Source organism: Anopheles stephensi, chromosome X, assembly GCF_013141755.1.
Source record: "Anopheles stephensi strain Indian chromosome X, UCI_ANSTEP_V1.0, whole genome shotgun sequence".
NCBI classification, from domain to species: Eukaryota; Metazoa; Arthropoda; class Insecta; order Diptera; family Culicidae; genus Anopheles; species Anopheles stephensi.
The window spans coordinates 3,451,808-3,470,417 of NC_050201.1; the positions used below are offsets into that span (position 1 = coordinate 3,451,808).

At 51.7% G+C, this 18,610-nt stretch overlaps 2 protein-coding genes across 4 annotated transcripts; both read right to left on the reverse strand.

Annotated features, from left to right (window-relative positions):
- Positions 1-194: 194 nt before the first annotated feature.
- On the reverse strand, positions 195-17,255 carry LOC118504399. 3 transcript variants are annotated; one of them, XM_036038824.1, is made up of 7 exons: positions 17,169-17,244; positions 14,431-15,009; positions 4,500-5,491; positions 2,343-4,424; positions 1,371-2,240; positions 759-1,215; positions 195-690 (listed from the first exon to the last, which is right to left on the reverse strand). In XM_036038824.1, the coding sequence occupies exons 3-6, from the start codon at positions 5,298-5,300 to the stop codon at positions 838-840; spliced, it is 4,131 nt and encodes a 1,376-aa protein (XP_035894717.1). In that variant the 5' UTR covers positions 5,301-5,491; positions 14,431-15,009; positions 17,169-17,244; the 3' UTR covers positions 195-690; positions 759-837. The 3 variants fall into 3 exon arrangements, with proteins under 3 accessions (XP_035894717.1, XP_035894724.1, XP_035894706.1); XM_036038831.1 differs by lacking the exon at positions 14,431-15,009 and having other exon boundaries at positions 17,169-17,255; XM_036038813.1 differs by lacking the exon at positions 17,169-17,244 and having other exon boundaries at positions 14,431-15,731.
- Positions 17,244-18,467, reverse strand: LOC118504438 (protein windbeutel). The gene is made up of 2 exons (XM_036038895.1): positions 18,214-18,467; positions 17,244-18,103 (listed from the first exon to the last, which is right to left on the reverse strand). The coding sequence occupies exon 2, from the start codon at positions 18,074-18,076 to the stop codon at positions 17,288-17,290; it is 789 nt and encodes a 262-aa protein (XP_035894788.1). The 5' UTR covers positions 18,077-18,103; positions 18,214-18,467; the 3' UTR covers positions 17,244-17,287.
- Between the last annotated feature and the right edge of the window lie 143 nt (positions 18,468-18,610).

Sequence of the window (18,610 nt, forward strand, 5' to 3'; positions counted from 1 at the left end):
ACGCCTCAGGTCTGACTCCGCTTGATCCAGCGAACGAAGCTCGCTGTTCTCCTTCCTGGTAGGGTCCTGTTCCAGCAGGGAACGCCGTACCGAGCTCGCAATTTCCTGGTTTGTATCGGAGGTGGCTTGCCAGGCCTCTTCAGTAAATATGTGGAAAGAGGAGAGTTTCGCACGACTGCAAACAAATCGTGTTCTACATTATATAACGAAACTTGGGAGCATTTTATTGGACGAACGAAATATGGATTAATAATGGTTCCGCGGGAGGGTAGGAATCCTAGAAACTAAATAACGTACACCGAGTGATCGTTGCGCAAGTTGGTGTTACACGTCTCGGCTGTCTTCAAACGTTCCCTAAAAGTCCTGACATCGTCTGATACGCTGCTGACAAAACGTATGCGTACAAAGTTAAACTAAACGAACTAAAAGAACGAGTTTAAAGAAGTGTTGGATGGATGACGAGGACTTAGATAGCTATGTTTCTCCGTACCATACGGCGCACGGATGGCAAGGCTGCAGTCGACAGGCAACTCGGCTTCAAGGCAGTATATCTCATGTGTGTACTGGCCACGGGATGTAACGGAGACTTATTGCAAAAAAAAGAAGACGGGCAGCAGCATTCCATTTCTTCGGTGCGGTGGCCGGCTGAACTATGAGGTAAGGCTCTCGGCGACACTTGCGAATCAATGACTAAACAAATGTTGGGAAAAAACAATTATTAAAAAAAAAGTTATTTAATGCCTTTCAAAACAACCAACCTGTTTGACTAGATGGCAAATTGTGGATTTCCTGATGGGTGGACTCTCTCTCTCTCTCTCTCTCTAGTCAGCTCGACCCCTACTTCTTCATGGCGTACGATTTGCTACTCTTTGCCTGGATGATGCGCGAGATGTACGGTGTACGGGTGTCCACGTAACCGAGGCTGCTGCTCTCACCATCATCGTCATCGTCATCGTCCTCATCCCCGTACCGGCGCCGTCCACCACGACCGGTCACCTTTTCCATCTCCATCTCGTCCTCCAGCTCCATATCATCATCACCGGTTGGCGCACTGGCGTGGTTCGTACCGGTGGCAGCAACACCGTTCGGGCGTTTATACTGCCGTTCCATGCTGCCGCGCCCGGTGAATTCTTTCTTCCGATAAAGCCCGCTCCGGCCCAGTGCACTCTGGTGTGGCAAACTGTCCCCGTCCGGATCGGATCGTTTTGTTTCGCCCTACAGTTGGTAAAAATAGATAAATTCAAAATCACATCACTTAGCGCCATCTATCGGTGAAAGTAAAGACTGGTGGCGCCCTCTATACGTCAGATTCGCCAATTTTAAAAGTAAACAGTCTGTTCCGTCCCAACTACTGGCTGTGGTTGGCTTACCGTCGAGTCCTGCTGCTCGACATCACCCTCGTTCGATGCCTGATGCTGATCCGGATGATTTTCCATCGAAAACAGCCGCAACTGGTGCCGGATCGACGCCTTCTCGCGGGCCCGCTTCTTCTGGAACTCTTCCTCGACGCGGCGCATCGCTTCCAGCTCGCTTAACCGCATCGCTTCCTTAATTTCTGCCTCGCGGGACAACTTTTCCGCCACCCGGCGCTTCTCGATCTGGCGGATCGTGCTCTGGAACGTGAACCGATGGTTCCGGCGGTTCGTAAGCTTCACCGGGAAGTTCTCAAACTCCCCATTGGCGGTGTGTGTGACGCCAGCAGCTGCAACCGGTACCGGATCCTGTAGATTTTCCTTGTCACCGTTCGCTGACCGGTGCGTTGGATCACGCTGCAGGGCTGCTGAGACTTCCGACGCCGGTACTGCCGATTTGTCCTGCCGCTCACTACCGTTCTGGTTGTGGTAGCTTTTGCGATTATTGTTCTCATCCTGCTTGGAGCTCTTGTCGGCGGTGTGCGAGTGTAGCTTGGTCGGTTCTTTGGGCAGGTACATCATATGCTTCCCGCTCACCAGATATCCGATTGAGCTGTGCTTGCTCTGAGCGATCGCTCCAATCGAAACGGCCGTACCGGTCGTATCCGTCCCTTCACGCTCTCGCCCATCCGGTAGCAGCATCAGCTTGGAACGCTTTTCCGACCCACTGCCGGGTCCCGTACCCGTACCGCTCAGCTTCGTGTCCAACCGTCCCAGGAACCAATTACTATCGTTGGAATCCATCTGCCCACCACTGTCCTCGGTTTTGAACGCACCGGACACAGATTTACGAAACTTTTGCAAACTGTTGAACACATGTTTCTCTACCTGCGGATGTTGGAAGAGGAAGAAAAGAAAAAGAAGACACAAAACATCGTGAATGAAAGATTCGCCGCCGGATATTGCCGCCTCCTCACCCACTCCTCTTACCTTTTCATCCGTCGCTTCCACGTTGTAGATCGACAGATGGTTCTCCCTCGGTAACGATAAGCTAAATAGGTGTCCTTTGCTGGAAAAGTCCGGTCGCGTATCGCCGTTCACCCGCGAACCGACACGGTCGTCGAGCAAATGGCGCCGTGGTTCACTTCCGCTGCCCGTGGTTGCGTCATCCTCATGGTCCTCCTCCTCGTCCTCGTCGTCCTCATCCTCGTCATCGTCTAGATCCTGCTGCGGTGTCCACGGCATCAGCAGCAGTGCGTTCGATGACCAGCCACCGTTAACTCCCGTGCCACCAGCCCCCCCACCACCCTTATGCAGCTGCGTTCCACTTTCCGGCGTTGTATCGCCCGCCCGTTCCTCCTTCCCGGACGAAGCCATCAGTGCGTCCGGTCCGATGTCCGCCAAAATGCCCGCATCGCCCGAAATCCCACTGTCGCCGCTCTTGTTATCCTGCAGACCCGGGACCGGTTCCCGGTACACCCGCTGGATGCGATCCTCCGGCACAGCGTCCAGCACGTCCTGATCGAGCCCTCGCAGGAAGGATTTCTTCTCACCACCGACGCCTGTCCCACCCACCACATCGATCGGTGCGTCCCGACAAAATTCATCCTCCGTCGTGAGCAGGCGCCAGGCAGCGGCCGGACTGAACCGTGGTATGTCGAACTGTTTGCGTGGCAGTGTTGGGCGTAGCTTTAGCGCTATCTCCTGCTGCCCGGGACCGTCCGGTTCGTCCCACGAGCTAACCGGGCCCGTCCGGACGTCCGCCTCGGACGAGGCAACCGAGTCGGACGACCGGAACCGGCTGCTGTTCAGCAAGCTGGCCGCAAACTGATCGATCAGCTCCATCTGCGTGTGACCGATCTCCTCTACCGATTGCCCGTCAATGTCCTGCCGTTCGCTGCCACTGTCCTCGGTGCGCGACTCGGCTGCTGCAGGTGCGGTACGCTTGGTGGTGGAAAATCGTCGCGGTGCGTCTGCCGATGGTAGCTGGCGATCATCTCCCCGCATGCCAAAGTAGAAGCTCGTCTTCGGTGGAGGCGGTGGTGGAGGAGGTGTTGGTGGAGGGGGCGAATCCCGTGCATCCTGCTGCTTGGGGTCCGATTTCGTGCCGGCACTATGGTCTGATTCTTTCGCCGGTTCAACGTTGATTACCAGCGCGTTCGAGGACCCCGTTTGCTTCGGTTTACCACCACCGGTAGGAAGCAGCGAGAAACGAGCACTAGTCCGTTCCGTTCCCACACCAGCTCGTGTCGGTTTCGTTTGGCCAGCTCCGGCCCGGTTAACGGTCGGTGAAGCGGGTGTGTCCGTGTTGCCTGTCTTTCTTCGCGTTGCCAGCTGTAGCTCCTTCTGGAAGTCGGTAATGGCGGCCGCACTTGTCGCCGCCGATGACTGTTTGCGCTGTGCTTCGGCGAGTGCCAGCTTCCGCTGGTAGCTTTCCGCCGGTGTACCGACCTGCTGCCGGCTTTTCGAATCCATCCGGTTCGATCCAACCGTCGTCGTCGTCGTCGTCGGTTTAACAGGCGTATCCTGCTCGAGGAAGCTTTTGACGATCGATTTACGACGGGATAGTGGTGGCGACATGGTAGGTTTCGTGGCCGGACGCGGTTCAATTTCGCGCTGCCGTTCCAACCCAAGCAACCCGGCATCGAACGTTTTCTCGCGCCGAAAGAACGACGTCGGATTCGGCCGGGGTGAAATGTGGTCCAGCGCGGTCGCTAGCTTCTCATCGTCCGGTGACGCGGAATCGTTACGGTGCGCCGAATGCCCGAGAATGGTGTGCGGTGCCGATCCGGTCGGTTGTAATGGGACGGCCGAACGCAGAAAGCCGCCACCGGTCGATGGGCCATGCTTGCCGGGAAATTTGGCATCCGACGCTTCCGGCAGCTTCGCGATCGTGGGCGTTTTCTTCGTCTCGGCACGGGTCTTGAACAGGCGCAGTTTGCGTGTGGCCGCTACGTTGAAGCTACCATCGCTGGATGACGGTAGCGTGGATGTGTTTGCATCCGAGCCCGGTTTGCGCATCGGTGAGTAGGCGATGATGCGTTGCCGTTCCGTGTCCTTGTTGGCATCGCGCTAAAATACAGAAAAGAGCAAAAGAAGCTCAATCAATCGTCCTAACCTCAACACTCCGAGCGTGTTTGTGCTTACCTTCTCCATAACAGGTGGCACCGGTGCCTTCTTTTTATTCTTGCCTTTCATTATTTTCGACTGCGCCATCTTGGGATTGCGTGGTCCGCCGCTCGCTTGTTCCGATTGCTGTCCGTTGCGTGGCAGCAGCGACAGACGCAGGTCCGGCTCGGAACCAAACCGTTTCCGGTGGTTAAGTGATTCGGCCACGTTGCCGGCACCGCTTGGTTCACCGTAGCGTGTTGCCGCCTGTCGGCCGCCTCTGTCCGGTGGGCCTGCCCGTCCATCTTCGTCGTGAGCGTACGAGTGTCCGTTGCGTGTCCGTCCACCACCGGACACACCGCCCGGTGGCATCAAGTTTAGTTGGGTGCGTGAGCGCTGCATCAGCATGCGTGGCTGCAATGAGCTAAGCTCCAGATCTTCGTCACACTCGCTGAAGCTGGCCGGTTGCTGCTGTTGCTGATGATGCTGTTGGTACGTTGGCGAGGAGATGCTTTTCGAGCGCTGGAGCGCCTGGTTATTCTTGCTGATAGTGCCTCCCGCGTGCAGAATACTACCATTGTTGGTAGACCGCAACTTCGCTACCTTGCCCGGAATATCCGGCAGTACCTTGATCTGTTGCTGTTGGTCATGGTCCCGTGGTCCTGCGCCTCTTCGGTGATGATCCCGCTGGTAGGAATCCATCCAGGAGGAGGACATCCCACTACCAGGCTCACCACGCATCGCATCATGGTAGCGCTGGTGATGATGATGGTAGCCCGGATGATGATGGTAACCTTCCTCGTATCCCGACAACCCGTTCATACTTCCGGAGTTCCCCATCCTGAACTACTACTGGTTTGCTGTACAGAGCCTGTATTGAGCTTTACTGCTTTGCTTACTGCTAACGCTGGTGAGTGTCTTGAACCTGAACTACCGTTGTCTGGTGCTTGTCGGTAGTGTCTTGAACCGTGAGGTACGGATGATCGTCTGCCACTGAGGAACTGCCTGATGAACATATGTCATTGCTGACGCTGAAAGTGAAAGCCACAAGAAGCGATGAGTATAAGCCAGCCGGAGTCACTTGTGCAGAAATCGAACAGGTGGAACAGACTGTAGCAACCAAAAGAAAAGCAGACACACCAACCATACATGATATGCCCATCAGGGCAAGATAGTTTTGACAGCGGGAACAGAGGTAAGAGAGAAAGTAATTGGAGATACTGGATACAGTTGCAGCATCATCAGCTTCCCATCGGGTCGCTGATAACTGCACTTCAATCACTTTTCGCAGCATCGTAACGCCCGTTATGCGTAAGAATTGCTTCAGAATTTCTGTGAGAATCGATGTGAGGATCGATTACTGTTTCCCGCCTCTTGGTCTGCATCTTCGAACATACAGATTTCCTGGTTGACGCAAGCAGTTTCACCGTGGGCCCAAAACATTTCCGTTTTCTTTTTACCTGCTGAAGTTAGATAGCTCTGCGAATTGGGTCGACGTACGTACTGACGATGCGATTCCCAGGTGAGCCTCATGCATATGCAGATGATGTACCACGTTCGAACGTTATCGTCTCAACTAACGGAGGTAAAATGCCAAAATCGGCACCATTGTTTCGGGAACCTTTAGCCCGCTTTTGCAGTCAAAACTGAACGCGCTGGTTCCGGGGAGCGCAATGCCGCATCCATCAGAAAGGCAACCATGGTAAGGTGTAAGATTAGCGGTAAGGGAGCTTCAGCGCATAAACGCAACGCCCGGCATACAACTGTCATCCGCACAATCCGACAGCGATTATCATTTTCGGAGACGGCGTTTCCTGCGGCTAACGGAGCAGCTGCTCCAATTTCTCCCCGTCTCATTAGCAATGGCTACCGTCGACGGGTAGTCTGGGTCGGACGAAGCAGATACCTTGATCAGTGGATAGATACCTTGAAAAAGGTGAACACAATTACCATCCACCGCACCGAACCTTCCCCACAGGTCACACACCATTGTTCCAGAGCCCCCCACTACCCCCCCCCCCCCCCCCTCGTATAGCGGTTAGGAGAGTGGGAGGAAAAAGTTAGGTTAGGAACGACGGTGACGTGCTGGGCTGCGAGATAATCGGAGCGATATAGCGTGAAAAATGTGCGGTTTCGTGATGGGTGTGAGAAAATGAAATCCAACGCGCGGGCCAAACCTTGCCGGCTGCCGGAGTTAATGCACAACAACTAATTGACCTTCCTTCAGCCTCCGCACACCAACACCGGTCCATTTTCGGGGCTTGACAACTTCCCGCGGCTGCTCCACCGAGGTGATGCGCGTAAAACGGAACAATTGAAACTTAATTCAATTGCGGCAAAGAATTAAGAAACAACGTACGCTTCCCCCTTGCGCCTGCTTCAACCTTTCAAACCTTGGCACCACCTTGCAACGCGATCCGTCAACGCGCGCAGCATACTAAAAATGGCCGCCATTTGCAACAAAACACATGGAGCGGTAAGTTCAGCTTAGGATGTTAGGACAATGAAAGCAGAATTTGCATTTCGACTGCACTGCACGAATGCAGCATCGAAGAAGCGCTCGAATACTAAAACCGACCGTCACCCGATCGAGATGGATCATCGTGGCTGATCGTGGCATACCCGGTAAAGGCGCTGATTGAAGAATTGGTTGAATAGAGAAATTTTCGCTCCAATTGTACTTTCACTCTTACGCACCACGCACGCACGCACGCGAACAATGTATTCACACACCGCGGGAGTGTCGTTTCTTTTGGGGGAAGGCTTTTTGGAGCACAGTTTCCTTAATTTGCGGCTATATGGTGATGTCTCCTCGGTCTTTCACTTCGCCTCCGAAAAAGGTAGGGTAAACTTCCTTTCCCAGAGGGCGACATTCGGTGCCTGCGAAAGTGAGATTAATCACTCCTCTTCTCTATCTTTTCTTCAGCTGCTGAAACTGCTATAAGCTTCTGCGATTGTGGCTGTGATCTCCATCGCAAATCATCAAGCGGTAGTGATCGCGTAAACCTTTTTCTGAGGTTTACTGAGTTCCTCTTGCATCGCTGACGTACCGAGAGATATAGCGAGCCGTAGCAAGCCGTATTCTTGATGACAGGTGTGTGATACTGATCATATCCTCATAGCGTTGATTTTGCGTACCAAGCTTCTTTTGCTTCATGCTGGTTTATTCTAGACATAGAGGCTCCAACAACTCTCAAAAATTGCTCGGAATTTTTCGCTGGATGCATCACTTCATCTCAGCTACGGCCTCCTCTGTCCATGGTCCATGGTCGACTAGGTCGTCTGGTGTCATTCTCATAACCAAACTCCGGAGTCTGACGAGTCTAGTCGGTGAGCTCGTAGAACTCATCATAGTAGTGGCTCTATGGACTATAAAGGTTCTATGCAGTCCCAGCTTCGTCCTCAGTCTGTAGTGCCACCGGTTAGCTTCCAGCACTTTTGAGTTTAGCTCAACATCTATGTTGCTATCAGTAATGACTCTCTCTCCCTCTCTCTTCTTGGTCTAACGGCCTCTTAAGTCATGCCTGTCAATTCTGGCTTACTAGACTTAATGATACAACTATGAACTATTCACTAAAGATGGGTGAAGTTTTGGACGACTTCAAGGGTCGCGATCACCTATCTCGGGAGGTTTAAGTCAGTCCTAACAACGTCTCAGATATCAGATTTTTATATTTGGTGATCAACTTTCCACACTGATTGCCAGCTAGACCCACATCCAGTAGAGTCGCTATCCCAAAACAGTCCCCGCTAGAAAATCAACCCCAAAGATTACCATCTCCAGATGGTCTGGGCGATTGTCGTGTCTCCGGGAGAATTTTAATTACACTCGCACCCATTTCCCTTCCGGGTGTGGCGCATTTTGTTAATGTCTGTCACACATTAACTATTCCTTTACGTTTGTCCTACCCGGCGAAGGAGTTGATGGTGGCCGCCGGCACGAGCCCTCGAGCATTTTGTAAGATGGCGCGAAGGAACGGACCGCACACAATCGGAAGGGGGGCCCCCCCAAAAACATTAACACATTAACGAGGGAACATTTACTTTCCACTTATCATTGCATCCCCCAAACGTTCCGCGAGATGCTGTAACGTCTCGGAAAACTTTCACTCCTTTCGGTTGTCGGGTCCACCCCGAAACAACAACAACAAAAAAAAAAACGACATCAACCTCAACAAAAAGCGCTACACGTACACGGCCGTACACACAGATTTCCAATGTGCGCGGCCGGGACGCACCGATCGGTTTCGAATGCGCGAATTCGAACATCGGAACCATAAGAGAGCCTGTGATGTGACTTTCTTCCGATTGTGAAAGTTTTACATAACCCTGTCACTTTCGGTGACCGTCTCACTGCCATTGCTTCAACTCTCCACCTCCACGAAGACTTCGGATCTCCGAGCAGCAACAAAATTGGATATCATCGACACATCGCCGGATGATGTATTGATACGCACGGATGGCGCGCATCGATACGGTGGGATAGGATTGTGGCCATAAAAGTGATTATTAAATAAATGTATAAAATTCCCAATTCCCGAACAACTTTCTGGTTGTTGTTTTCGGGAGACAAGGTGCGTAACCTCTTACCTGGGTTGGTCCAGCCGGACCGGGGAATCTTTCAGCCGGGAACATAAAAGGAATAGCGGAGTCCCGCGGCCCGGCCGAGTGGCATTTCATAATGAGCTGCGAGATAGGAGGTTCACAGGTTCAGATATGGCGGAGAGATCAGCGGCAGGTTGTACCGTTGTGTGTGATCTCAGCGAAAGGAGTCGCGATCCTAGGAATCGGACGTCGCATTGTGGAACCGTGTTGTCACCCGGAACCGGTTTTCGTGCCGGTGCTTTCTATCGCAACCATTCCGGCGTGCGTATAACTCCGGACCGGTTGTCGGTGGACAGAAATTTTACTTTCTACAACATCACCTTCAGCATCCACCTTCTTCCCGACCTGTCAGGATTATGCGAACCCTTTATCATCCTCTCATCGGGCAGCAGTTTCTTTATCGTTTCACCGGTTCGCGTCCAAACAACCTGTTGTCGAGAGTTATACAAGCGCACGGGGGTTTTATACTCGGAGACCGGAGACTTTGCCTGCGTCGGGTATGGGACACCAAGGCACATCAATCGCTTCACCGCACTTCACCGTACGGTAGATCCCACCGAAAAAACATTGGAGGTTCGCGTGCACACACACGGGGGGGACAAAGTCATGCCATCTAACATATATCCGAACCCTCAATCAAATGCACACCAACAAAACACGAAACAGGGGAGGGCAAAAAAGAAGCAGGAAACACTTTTACTTTCCTACAGCGGAGTTCAAAACAATGAAGATTAATCGCCGTGTGTGAAAGGCGAAATTTGTTGGCTGACTACGTGCAGGAATGCGCGAAGAAAAACAAATACCGCGCACACGGTCCACTGTGCCTGGAGGATGATAAAGATCCCCAAGGACAGAGCGGGGAGGCGCTTGATAGTTGGGATGCTTCCTTGTTTACGGTTTCTATAAAGTTAGTTTTAAGTGAAGTATTTGACTACCTCAAGCAGGTCCAGTCGAGATTCATAAAAGAGTTCACGGGTGCGGGAACTTCAAAAAATCGGAGTGCGTTACGGACCAGGAGGAATGTTTTACCAGGAGATAGCAGGTCGCCGAAATAACTTTAGACCTAAGGTGACCTCCTGCTGTCGGAATAAGGATGGGGATCTGGTCAGTTACCAGCCAGAGGTCCTCTCGCGATGGGCTCAATACTTTGATGAATTGCTAAATGATCAGCTGAACGAACAGCTAGAGGCTCCACTAGCAGATGATATGATGCTACTGTCACCTAGCATTGATGAAACACGAATGGTCATCCTGTCGGCTCAAGAACAACAAGGCACCAGGCACCGACGGAGAAGATGGCCGAGCAGCAGCTCCACTCCTACCATTTCTTCATGGATTTTAAAGCCGCATGAGCTCCTTTGGAATCCCGGCCAAGCTTACCAGGCTTGTAAGCATGACAATGGCCATCACATGCCAAGTGTGAAGGTGGATGGAAAACTCTCAGGGCCCTTTGCTGCCACCAGGCAGATGGGCTTGCCTGTCTCCTTTTCAATCTGGCGCTAGGGAGAGCCATCCGCGACTCGGAGGTGGAAACGTCGGGGACCATCTTCTATAAGTCAATTCAAATTGAATCCGAATTCTTCAATAATAAGCATCATTGACACGTGCGCCTCAACGTCCACATTCCCAGTGAAAGCGAAAGTATATCCCCCATGGGCGTTGGTTTCCAGCGATTCCTGAACGATTATCCTACCAAGCACGCACCAGCAAACTGTTGGAATGTTGTCCTCGAGGGGGAGATTTTTCGGGTAGCAGGGTTAGAATCCATTTCACTTTCGGCATTCACCACCGATCGCCCGAAGCCAATCCGGAACATAACCTCTCGCCAAACTACGCCATATTTTTTTGTTCACCATTTTGTTTACGATCGAATCGTAACATCCCGCCCGAAGGCGAAGGAAAGGCACACGCTGGGAACTGCTGCAGCCGAGATCTCCCCGGTTGAATATTTATGAAGTTCCCCTCCCGAGGGGCCAGCCCGGTTAAGTTTTTCAATTTTTGATACACCCGCCATAATTGTTCCGAGATGCTGCTGTCACGCGCTCCCGGATTATGGTTACGGTGCACGCTGGTCAGCGACCCCACGCAATCGTATCGTTTACCTCCGGCGCGGAGTTTTTATATAATCCTGGAAACTGTCTCCGTACCAGTGTTCCGGAGGTCTGGCGGATGAAGCTTCCCGGGGAGCTGCTGGCACGAGGTACACATTATCCATTCCAAGCTTGGTATGCTGGTTTATGCGTGTGATAATCCATCCAACAGTTGCTGTTGATTGCTCGCGCACTAATCGTGCCGCTCCAAGAAAGCTGTTCCACACGCGGAGGGAGAAAAGTGTTTGTTTTTGAAGAGATTTTCATACAACATGGGAACATCTGATGTGCCTCGTTACCACCGGTTCTTCCCGCGACTTCCCAAATCCACCCGTAGCTCCCATCGCAAGCCCATACATCGTGTCTCGTGCCAGTGACAAATGGGCTGGAAAATGTGGTGCAAACAATTTCGCTACGGTCCGGCATTAGTCGTCGGAAAACGCAACCAAGCTCATCTAGCGTACGGTGCCGGAACGTGCGGCAGCTTTTACTGCCCCTTCGGACGGCAAATCGGCGTACCTTCCCCCTGGGTCGGTTCCGCACTGCTTGCGGAACGACGATCGACATTGATGGTCAGATGGTTGCACCAAATGGCGTTGAGCAAACAAAATGGATGTAGTGAAGGAAAAATGGCGAACCGGGGCCAGCCTTACAAAGCGTTACATCCAAGTTGGTTTGCAAAAAAAAAAAACACAAAAATGGTGCCTCTAACGAACCGATCGGCATTGTCGACGATTAATCCGGGAACGATTCAAAGCGGGTTAAGGGTTCTTTGCTTTGAAAAGGCTTTGCCGCTTCTTAATCGGAGAAACCATGTTTTTGCCATTTGCATAAAATGGCGTCACACTTTCCAATCACCTATCGCTTGATTGCATGCTTAGCTTTGGTGTGTGGGGAGGCTCGATCGGTAAATCTCTGGACATAGCCGAAGACATCCGAAGCAACTGTCACGTTTCGCGGATACAGAGCTCATGTTGGCAAAGATGTCCGACTACGGAGCTCTTGTTGGCAGAGATGTCCGAATTCTTCATAGCAGACCTTAACATACGAATTTCTCTTCTTCATCAAGCAAGAGCTTAAAATCACATCAAATTTTATTGAGGCCTCATGGGCAACAGCATTCTGCCACACCGGCAACTCGATGATAGCAAAGCTATGTGTTACAGCTACTCTTGCGATGCATCATTGCAGTTTTTTTTTTTGTGCAGAAGACCAACGGGTGTGGCAACCGGTGAAGGGTGGACACCCTCCGGAATGCAATCGGGCAAGCAGCAAAAGGAAAACGCCCCCCCTCTGTGTGCGAAGAATCAGTGCAGTTCGGACTAGGACGGGCGGACATTTCATCATCATCGTGATCGGCGCCACGGCAAACGGCTGCATTTTCCCAGCCGAGGCGTCAGCAAAAGCTTACCAGGCCGAGACGGCAACAAGCGAGCCCCAGTTTTCGAGCAACCGAACGATGTTGTTATTGTGGTTGGCCGTCGCCACCACCACGCCAACCACACCCGGAGGTCCACCAACGAGTGGGCGTTGGATGCGTTGCATGGCACCCCGTACCCTGGTGAGGTGGACTGGTAAAGTCTCTGGCAGGGCTTCTCGGCAACTTGTCGGTTTTGTAAGAACGTTAAGCAATCCTCGCACCTATGCTCTGTCTTGCTGACGTTGCAGGAATTCTGTGTGACCTGAAGCGCTCGGACAGGTGGACGCGTGCTCGGTTCTATTTGTTACACTTTCCACGCCTCAATGGAACAACTGCACACGTCAACATCGTGATGATTTGTTAGTTCACTTTACCCTGTTGAGACGGTAGACATTGGGAAAGGTTCTAGGGCATCGGAGCGTAGCATTCGCTTGGAATCAATCAGGACAAACATCATGGAGTAATCCCCAGTCAATAGTGTGGTAAGCACGATACTGCATTTGAAAGTATTTGAGCATCTTCTGGTTTGGGTAAAAGGCTGGTTTGTGTTGTCTGAAAAGAGACTCCAGTCAGGTCTCTCTGCTCCAAGTTTCTTGGCGGACATGTTGCTGATTTCCCTTGTGCGGATAAGACTTTGTACGGTGTTTTGTAAACAACCCTTCCGTTAATGGCCGTTAGAGTTAACAGCGACTCCAGCACGTGCTGTCAACGGGTGCAGCACTCTCTTACTATCTCTTCAGATTCTGAGGAAAATATGTACATATATCTCAAACGTCAAGATATTGGATTGTTACCTCTAGTGAGGACTCTGCCAAGGAAATGACCTCGTCAGACATCAATCCCGTAACGCAACCCCATCCCCAAAAAAAAATCCAACAGACGGTAAACGATTCCAAACTGTGTGCTTCAACATTCTCGACAACTCAACCGGAAAGAAAATGATGGCCGCTAGATTTCAGCCGTACATCACGAACCGTTGGATCAAGAACATCTTACACCCGGGAAACCTCACCTCACCAGCCAAGGTACAGCGCTCCTCGGTGCAGCAGGAAAGAAGCGCAACAACAACAACAAAAAACCTGACTTGATGACTGTTAACAGTTACAAAAGGTGTTGTTTAGCGTTGACCTGACCAGTAGTACCTGGTGCCCGTAACGCTACAACGAACCCACGTTAATTTTTGCGAAGAGGTTCGCGAATCCATACGATGCACGTTTTGGGGATCTCTCTTTCAGTAGGTCTCATCCATGGAAATAGTTATGGCAATTAATATATGGCAGATTAGAGGACCCTGGCCACTGGACCCTGATCTATCCTCCTTTCTTGCGCTTCCGACGCAAGTGGAAAGCAGATAATCCTCCAGCCGGGTGCAAAACACGCCACGTGAGTGAAAACTTTGCGCGACACAAAGCGCGAAGATGGGTTGGGAGGCAACAACTACAAAACAAAAAATTGCAATCCGCGGCAGAGCGAAATTAGAAACAAAGGCCATTAGCTGAAGGTGTCTTGCGCCGTGCGCAGAAAGCCATCGCAGCACATTTGATGCCGGAGCAGGCGAAAAGAAAAATCCCTCCCAAGCCACTCTCCAGCCAGCTTCGGGCAGGGGAAGGGGGGGATTGATGGGAAAACACGGGGGGTTTTTCAGAGATTTCTCTGTGTGCCGAGCTTCTAGTGATTCGTTTCGTTTGTGTACCAAGCAGCACGATCGTGGATGTTGGGCTCTCGCCCCGTATCTCGCTCCAGCTGTATTTGTAAGTGCGCTAGAGTTTGGTAGATGGATCGCGAGGGGGATTGTGGGGTGCGAGGGTTGGAAAACAACAGAGAAAGAAACTAATATCGTCTTACGAAAACTTACCAACTTATCCAGCGGTTTTCCTCCTGTGCTGTGGTGTTCTCTTTCCTTTGTTGATCTCTTCTGATCTCCGGCCGAAACTGGCCTGGGAAATGATCAAGTCCAAGTGCTGAACGCTGGAACTGCAGGAACACCAACCGGAGGCAACCACCGACTCCAATGTCCGGATTTTCCGAAAAGATCCTCACACTTCTTGGGAACTGCGTCGGTTGAATGTGGTGTGCGGCTGATCTGTGTGATGGAGTTGATTGCAGTGTAGGACAATCACCAGCCACTTCCGGGTTCCGGACGATTTTTTCACCACCAACAGAACCCACACATCAGGTGCGATAGATGTCCACAAGATGCTGCTGCTTCGTTAGCGGTTCGTGACTTCACGTGCATTGAACTTGTTCTATTGAACCTGGCAGTGCGCAGACGCGATCCCGGGGATGATCGTGAGATCCTACTGTGCAGGTGCCGCTACTTCTTGAGGTCTTGGATGCACGGGATCTTCAACAATCGGGCACGAGATATTTACGAACCACGCATACACCTGAATTCATCTCCATATACACACACATACGCGCGCGCGCGCGTTTACTAAACAAACAATTGGAAAGGTATTTGGATTTGCCTTCTGTGTCAAAAAGAAGGTACTTAACACCAAAAAGGCTTAATGGTCATTATTGGACGCTTCTCGCTCTCTCTCTCTCTCACTCTCTCTCTCACTCGCTCAAACTGTATTGTGTTGTAAGATGATCGGCACCGTTCCAAACCGCGTCCGACGAGGACACTTAGCCGGAGAACATAACGGATTCGCGGTCGGCAGAAGAAGACGCGCAAGATTCTCTAGAGAGGGCACCAACACCACACACGGGGGGGGGGGGGGAGGCTAACGGGTCTCCTCCACGGCACGGTGCACAAACACGACAAACACGAACACCCCTGCACGCGCGTGTGTGTGTGGCTGTGTTTGAGATAATCACACACACGAACACGCGCACATACACACCAGAAATCTCGAAGACGCGCGCGGCTCCGGGCACAGAGGTGCGACAAAGGTGCATGCGAAAGAAACTTCGTCGTGGCTGCCGTCCAAAGCAGAGCAGGCAACAACCAGCAACAAGTGCGCTCGTTCGTAGTGCCAGTGCGTAACTGAGGCCCCACGGTAAGCCCACACAGCGTCCGGGCCGCGCGAGGCTTCAAGACGGTGGGCTCGCGTCGACGGCCCGTAGCGCATCGGGAGTTGGTGGGGATGGTGGTCTACCCCAGTAAGGCGGCATTCTACTGCTGCGATGCCGCACCTTTGTAAGCAGGCATGGGAGTTGGAAGGGGGGGGGGGGGGGGTGGAGCGGAGGGTACGTATAGTTCGCTTCAATGTCTTGTCTTTTGGGGAAGGGGCCCCCGGATGATATATCCCGCCATCCCATCCACATCGCCAGAGGCCCACACACCAACCTCCATGGGGCGGACCATGGCGAATAGCAGCGACAAACTTTTACTGTTTCTTTTCGGGGCAGGTCTCTCCACCGACTATATGGCGGTATATGTTCGCTTTGTTTTCGTTCGTGGCCGCTTCTTTCGATGACGGCCTACAGCGAATCTCATTCCGCTTAGTCGGATGCAGAGGTTCCTCTCTTCGGTCCAGCGCAAGTCACTGGGCGAGTCAGTGGCGCTTAACCGATGCTCTGAGCCGATTCTCAAGCACGAGTCTAACCGGGGAAGAGACTTCCCGAGCATCCAAAATAATGTCCAGAGGTCGTTTTGATCTTGAATCGCTTAATGGTTTTGAAACATGTGGACCCTTGGCTTCCCTGACATTCTTCAGCTGTGTCACAGTCGCATAACTGATCGATCTGGGCAGACGGACGGAATTATCTAGTTGCATGATTTATGCTCCGGTATCGTCTTTGCCAACATGACCACACCTAAACCATTGCAAAATACCACCATCGATAAGATAGTGCGGGCGCGCACTAGTTTAAGAAACACCGCCCCAATCAGGTACGGTCAATCAAAGCTGTCTGCTTCGGAGTACTCGCCCGCAGGTCATTTGCTCGAATGTCGGCAACACTCAGCATACCTGCTCTTTGGTAAGACCGTTCCTCTTCCGCTGCCTGTCCAAAGCTTCCTGCGGAACCTTCATTACAACATAGTTGTGCTTTCTTCTCCATGCCATACATCTTCCGATCGGTTTCTCCACCACGAGCACGATTCTCATCGCTCCCAATGGAAAGGAATTTTCTTCCAGCAAACGCTCTCGTTCGCTCTCGCACCGCTTTCGTTCGGTGTGGCTGCTGTGAAAGGAGAAAGCATTAACGTAGAAATCAACCGTTCCGTGCAACGTTGGGCCTGGGTGCCGGGAAGTGCCGGCTGGAAGGAAAGGTTAGGAAGGGCGCCAGGCAACTAACCGCGCCGCCCCGTTGGATTCGTAGCAGGTGCTTCTGTTTGATATACGCTTTAGCGGAACAGAAGGTTTGGAACTGTACCAAAAATATGTTTTAATGTAAGATTTTGTTTTGCGTTCGACCATGAATAAAAATATTCCTCTTCTTAGGCACTCTAAAAAACCTCGAAAGGTGTCGGTGGCCGTAGCTGGGTATAGTCAGTCGAGTGCACGAGACGGGATCCGATCGGAAGACTGCTCGACTGGAGCCCTTCTTCCGCCTCGGCTACCGGACCGCAAATCATATAGTATGGTGGTAGCATTAGGAAATCCGATATTTCAAAATGAATACATTAAACAAAAATAAACTCACCTTACTATGCTCTCTCATCATGCTGTTCCCGTTTCCCCGTTTCGAATGGGCTAATCTACACTACGCACACTGCCGTTCAATGGTCTGAGCTTGCACACACTCAAGAACATTTATTTGTTCTACAGTTCCGTACGTTCGGTGTTTAGCGCCCCGTTTAGCACCTCAAACGAACGCATTACGTTGGTACGCAACTTCAGTTCCGCCCGCTTCGCATCACTCAGCTTCCCTGCCAGCAGCTTTTCGACTCGCTTCCTTTCCTCGCTCACCACGTCCCTCGGCGGTTGGTTGGCGGAGACGATCTTGCGCATCAGCGAAATGTACATCGGGTAAGACTTTTTCGTCGCATCCAACGCTTCCGTTTCGCGTTCTTCCTGCTCCAGCTGCTGTATTAGCAATCTTTGTGCGCTTTGGTCTTCGCTGGCCATGAACCGCTGCGCCATCTCGTCCAGCTTCGGTACACATCCCGGCAACCCGATGTAAACGTCCGTATTGCGCTTGAGAAAAAGGCGCAAATTTTCGCTCGTCACCGGTTCATCCGGCGGGAAATCGATCGGGTCGGTACGATCGTTACGGAACAGCTTTATCACCGGATACTCTTTCGCGATGTTAAACCGTTTGCCCAGATCATCGTTATCCTTCTCACCGTAGTCCTTAATGCCGACCAGGGCAAACAGTAGATCGTCGGTCGCGTCGACCGTTTCGAGCGCAAGGTTCGTGAACGCTTCATGCTTATCACCGTACGGAAAGGCGGTATCGAACTTTACCAGACTGTAGCGAAACTTGCCCGTTACCTTATCAAACGTTGACGAGTCTAGGTCGACGCAGCCACGGGCGGTCCAGGCGTAGCCACCGTCAATTAGCACGCCCGCGACCACCGTAGCCACGAGCACGAACGAGCTGGGCGACATGTTCGGTCACCGGGCCGGATGGTGGATCTGTGTGTTGAGAGAGGGGGAGGCAACACGGATTCGTTTCACCGGATAGTTGTACGACTGCGGCGAATGTTGGGAACTGCAAGCAAATGCTAGTGCGCACGGTCACTCACCTTTATTCTTTTTCAGAACACTGCTCTGCTCCGTTTCCTTGTCGAACCCAATGATTTGTGCTTTTTCCACATGTAATACGCACACAAATAAAAACACTTTAATCACTTTTACTTCGAATGCGATACAGAATTCTACAACCAAGTTGAAGCACAATTATATTCACTTTTTTGCTACAAAACATACAATTCCTTATTTGCTTTGGGGTACACAAGCAACCTTCCGTGTGCCGGTAAAGAACAACAAGAAGAAACGCGGTGTCATTCCGAATGTTTTGTTTACGTTGGCAGTGTTGCCAGAACAATGCATTATTAAATTCTATGATTTTAGGTTCAATATATCGATTAAATAAAATAAAGGATATTTTATGCATTGCATTATGAGAAAAAAAATTATTGC

What these genes read in the sequence shown, in the direction of transcription:
- LOC118504399 (XM_036038831.1), bottom strand. Translation starts at nt 5,300, where the DNA reads ATGGGGAACTCCGGAAGTATGAACGGGTTGTCGGGATACGAGGAAGGT. An exon ending in TGCCACCTGTTATGGAGAAG is followed by an intron (nt 4,425 to 4,499) that starts GTAAGCACAAAC and finishes TCTGTATTTTAG; the next exon opens with CGCGATGCCAACAAGGACAC. An exon ending in TCGAGCAGCAGGACTCGACG is followed by an intron (nt 1,216 to 1,370) that starts GTAAGCCAACCA and finishes TACCAACTGTAG; the next exon opens with GGCGAAACAAAACGATCCGA.
- LOC118504438 (XM_036038895.1), bottom strand. Translation starts at nt 18,076, where the DNA reads ATGTCGCCCAGCTCGTTCGTGCTCGTGGCTACGGTGGTCGCGGGCGTG.